Genomic DNA, 4,815 nt, shown 5'->3' with positions numbered 1-4,815 from the left:
CACATCATTATTTTCCGGGAGCACAAATACTATGGTGTTGAATCAAAGGATAACTAGTTTACTTCATGTTTCTCTTTGCAAGTAACTGTGTTTTTCTTTTCTTTCAAAGTTACATTTATAGTTTACTTCATGTTCATCTGATTGGAGATAAGCAGCCTGTGAGTTTTGCTTAAGAACCATCACTACCATGCATTAAAATTGAGACAACAGGAGGGATAGCAAATAAATTTTCTTAATATGCATATGCAGTATAGTAGGAATAAAACATTATTAAAATTTTAGGTGATTTGAATTTGGATTGGTGAGCCATACCTGTGTCCAGCGTTGACATTGGGTGCACCTCTGTTAGCATGCCCCTCTCTGCTGCTACATCAGGAAAGCCACGAGAATGGTTTCTGTGCTGACAGTTTGTGGTGCACACTGTGTTGTCTCACTGTTTTGTCAATACTTGTCTTGCTGCAAACCAGCTCATTTCCTTGCTCAAGGTACATGATGTGGTCATACAGTCTTGTACACCTAAACAATGTATCTATTTTCTTGGAGACTAATTGTGTAAGGCCTTTGAAATCCCACATGGACCTGCTGACCCCATCAACTCCACATTTTACTGGCAGTCATTGTATCCTGATCAAATTGAACAGCAACATTGTGGCATAATAAACCGCGGTCTCAGTAGCTAATGACCCAGCCGCTATCGAAATTCAGTAACTGCTGGTACACATTTCTCCTTCTTACAAGATTCATAATATGATATTCTCACAAATGATCAACATTCATATGCAACTTCTGAATTTTTCCTCACATGCAGATGGTACTGTTCCTGCATGCTTTCTATGCTTGCGTTAAAATGATACTCATTTGCATATCTAAGCATGTTGTTTACTTCGTGCCAGTCTGGTGTCTGCTGCATGATACTGCAATTTTAATGGCCAGCAGTGCATACCAGGTGTAAATGATAACTGTTTACAATGTGCCACTGTGGTATAGGGAAAGTCAAGACAAAACAGTTTGATACAGGACACTTGTAGTCTATCAAGTGAGGAAACAGCCTCAAATTAGACTACAAAAGAAACCCAAGCTACATCACGAATGTGCTGCATGAATGTTTCAATACACCCTCACCCTCTTATGCCACCACTTCAGTCACCTATTTCATTGACATTATTAAGTCAAAACTTACTCATAAGGCAATGAAGGAAAAAAAAGACTTTTGTAAACATTATGCAAAAAAAAAAAAAAAATTGTTTACAAGTTGCTCTAAACTTTGCTCTTACATGCACAGTGATTTTATATTAAGAAGGCTACACTGGCAAAACAATTCGTTAATTTTATGCTGTTAAAATTCACAACATTTTCAGGTACAATTTACAAAAATGTAAATTTTAAATTTGTCAGTGCATGAACAAGGGATTTTTAATGTTCAAGCATGATTTCAGCCAAAATCTCTGACAGTGCTCATGCGCTTTAGCTTAGGTGGCTTTTGTAGGCTACTTTGAGTCTGTTTCCTGGCTTGATAGATCACAAGTGTCCTGTATCAATCAGGCAGTCTCTACTTCACCTACCCTACTGTGCTTTGTTGCAAACAACTATTGTATGCACTCTGTATAGTTCAAGCAGATGGCATAGAGTTAGTTATTTCTTGAGTTCTAGTGCCTACTCACTGGTATCGAAAACTATATGTTATTGCTCAGATTATAGCTTACATTAACCAACTTTTTCTTTCTGATTCATTTATGAACTGTTTTAGTAACTAACAGTTACAACACAAAAATTAAAGCAGGGCATGTGTGATTTATTATGTTGACTGCCGCACACACAGTGACAGATGTTCCACTGTCAGGCTATGCACACAACATTAGGTATAAAGATCTGCTGTTGCCACCTTTGGGTACACATAATGAGGCTTGAGGATTTGTTGTGGCTGCCTCGTGACAATGAACATGTTAACAAATCTAAGTTCAGTACAAATGATTCCTAAAAATGGGCAATATAAAGCCATATTTCACTGACACTAGTAATAGTCTCAGTGACTGCTGCTGTGAACAGCACTGAAGAGAAGTAGCATCAATTTCGTTTGCTCCAGTCAGAAAGTTCTGCTGCTGAGTAGGACAGAAACAAAAACTGCAGTGGAACAAAATTCATTGTAAACTGAAGTACTGATATTCCCCTCATTCCCTTGGGTAATACAACTGAAATACACAAAAAGATTCATGCCCTACAGTCTGCTTTCTCTTTCTGCTTACCCTAACAGTCTTCTATGTAACCAGACAAAAACAGTGATCCTTTAAAACAGCAACTGTGTTTTAACAATAATACTTTGATCTCCAGACTCTGCACTATGCAGACAAATATTTAGAGCATTCTGGTGTCAACTATATTACAAGAATTAGCCTACACGCAAAGAAAACCTGGGACTGTGCCAATTTTTCAAATAATATGTATTGTACAGAACTAGATAGAAGAAACCAGAGCTGCTGTTTAGTCACACATCATTGGTGGAATATTGGAAATTTGTAGATGAAAATTCAGCTGAAGGGCGATACTGGATCCCACAAGCTGGTGAAGCCAATGAATGTGAATGCCAAATAAACGTTTTGGTAACAGACTGACCTATAGTGTAGCCTAATTTTTAAACTTGCACCATACTTAATGGAATTTTCGTCATAAACACTAAGACTGCAAGATATATTCAGAAAATGTTTATTAGGTAACAGACAATGCATATTCATAAATTATTAGAAATGCACAAGGGGGGGGGCACCACAACATACTTTTATCAAATATTCCATACTATTTCATATTGATGTAGTTTAGTTAAGCAAACTTAAATACCTAAATACCACAATCGAAATAAGGCAAGATGCAGCTTAATATCCTGCTGATGTACCATAAGACATGTTTCATAGCCTTAAACAAAACATTGTTATCTGCTCAAACTGTACAGAGCCCAAAAACCAACAAAAGGGTACAAACAAGAGAAACCATTTGCTTCCTGGTGTTTCCATGACTTGGTATACGTGTGTGTTACTGAACCAATGATAAGTTTACAAACAATATGCGTATTTTGTTTGAAACTGTAAAGTTTACGTGAGTAATAAATTATAAAATATTATCAGAGACAATATACTACCATGCTACTACTGCTTGTTGTTGTTGTTGTTGTGGTCTTCAGTCCTGAGACTGGTTTGATAAGTTAGTATTTAAAAATCTCCACGAGTCTCACTCGGTAATGGATGGCATAAACTGATGAATACCCGTAGTTGGAAACACTCAAAATTTCAGCTGCAGTTATAAACATTTCAGGGTGCTAGTTTACTCGCTCCACTAGGTCATCGTGTCGTACACTTTGTGGTACGAAAATTATGTTAGCATTTAAACATACAGAGTACTGCTGTTTTACGAGAGACATTGCTCAAATTCCAAACACTATTTTATTTCAATCAAAATCTTCATATGAATATTATCGACACAGTGAACAATTATATAAACATTCGTTACAGAATACGTGTTAATTTTCACTAATCACACCACATCGACAGCAACTATTACATGTTTGACGTCCATGCAATAACTTCTTATTTCAGCACTTGCGTCCAAATATCCTGTTCATATTATAATTTCTGTGTCACCTAATTCTTCGTCTGTAGGAAGAATAACCTTGTCTGGATCTATCAAATTTGGATCGATGTGTGGTAGACCCAGTGCTTCTCGCCTTCGGATTTCCAAAAACGCTTCTCTCTGCGCCCAGTCACGGTTCTGGTAATCCGGACTATAAGCCCATATGAAAGAGCCTACAACGAGGCACAATGTAACAGAAAAAAACATTGTCGAATGCATTGCGTTTCTGTCCTCTTCCTTATCCTTCATATCGAAACCATAGCTAATCCAGTTTTTTTCTTCTCGTTTGGGGTGTAACTGCTCCACTGGTTCAGACACAGTAGCAGTTTCTCTGTTATTTTTTGAAGTAGAAATCAAGCGAGCTTGTCCATAAATATTGGACATCAGCCTCCGATAGTTGCACACCCGGCCCAGAGCAGACGCCATAGCGAAACTGCGAAATTTCTTCGTCGTCAACGATAAGTGTAGCAGTTGCTGCGTATAATGTATACGATGGACATACACAATAAGATACCACGCAAATGCGGTGCAAAACAACGCGCGAACTCGTTTAAATACTTTGAATTTGCCTTCCAAGGACAACATTTATTGAAATTGCACCAATACTGGCCGCAGCAAAACAAATTTTATCAAAAATTTAATCAGCAGCAGATTCCCTGTTGACAACCATTACAGTGATATTAACAAGGGAACCTCCCCATCGCACCCCCCTCAGATTTAGTTATAAGTTGGCAATGTGGATAGGCCTTGAAAAATTGAACACAGGTCAATCGAGAAAACAGGAAGAAGTTGTGTGGAATTATGAAAAAAAAATTAAAATATTCTAACCGAGTAGTCCATGCGCAATGAGGGCAACATCAAGGATAGCCTGAGCCCAGGAAACCGTGGTCCGGTGGTTAGCGTGAGGAGCTGCGGAACAAGAGGTCCTTCGTTCAAGTCCTCCTTCGAGTGAAAAGTTTATTTTCGCAAAGTTATGATCTGTCTGTTCGTTCATTGACGTCTCTGTTCACTGTAATAAGTTTAGTGTCTGTGTTTTGCGACCGCACCGCGATTTGTAGAAGAAAGGACTTGCCTCTCCAATGGGAACCGAAAACATTTGATCGCAAGGTCATAGATCAACCTATCCCTCCACAGGAAAACACGTCTGATATATTCTATACGACATTGGTGACGGCATGTGCGTCACATGACAGGAAT

The 4,815-nt window shown here is 38.3% G+C and overlaps 1 protein-coding gene across 1 annotated transcript; it reads right to left on the bottom strand.

The window, feature by feature from the left end:
- Positions 1–3,412: 3,412 nt before the first annotated feature.
- On the bottom strand, positions 3,413–4,092 carry LOC126237944 (NADH dehydrogenase [ubiquinone] 1 beta subcomplex subunit 11, mitochondrial). The gene has a single exon (XM_049947755.1). It carries the CDS (start codon positions 4,042–4,044, stop codon positions 3,607–3,609), a length of 438 nt encoding a protein of 145 aa, XP_049803712.1. The 5' UTR covers positions 4,045–4,092; the 3' UTR covers positions 3,413–3,606.
- Between the last annotated feature and the right edge of the window lie 723 nt (positions 4,093–4,815).

Source organism: Schistocerca nitens, chromosome 1, assembly GCF_023898315.1.
Source record: "Schistocerca nitens isolate TAMUIC-IGC-003100 chromosome 1, iqSchNite1.1, whole genome shotgun sequence".
NCBI classification, from domain to species: domain Eukaryota; kingdom Metazoa; phylum Arthropoda; class Insecta; order Orthoptera; family Acrididae; genus Schistocerca; species Schistocerca nitens.
This window is presented reverse-complemented; position numbering and strand designations above follow the sequence as displayed.

Excerpts from the sequence above, each read along its gene's own strand:
- LOC126237944 (XM_049947755.1), bottom strand. The coding sequence starts at position 4,044 with ATGGCGTCTGCTCTGGGCCGGGTGTGCAACTATCGGAGGCTGATGTCC.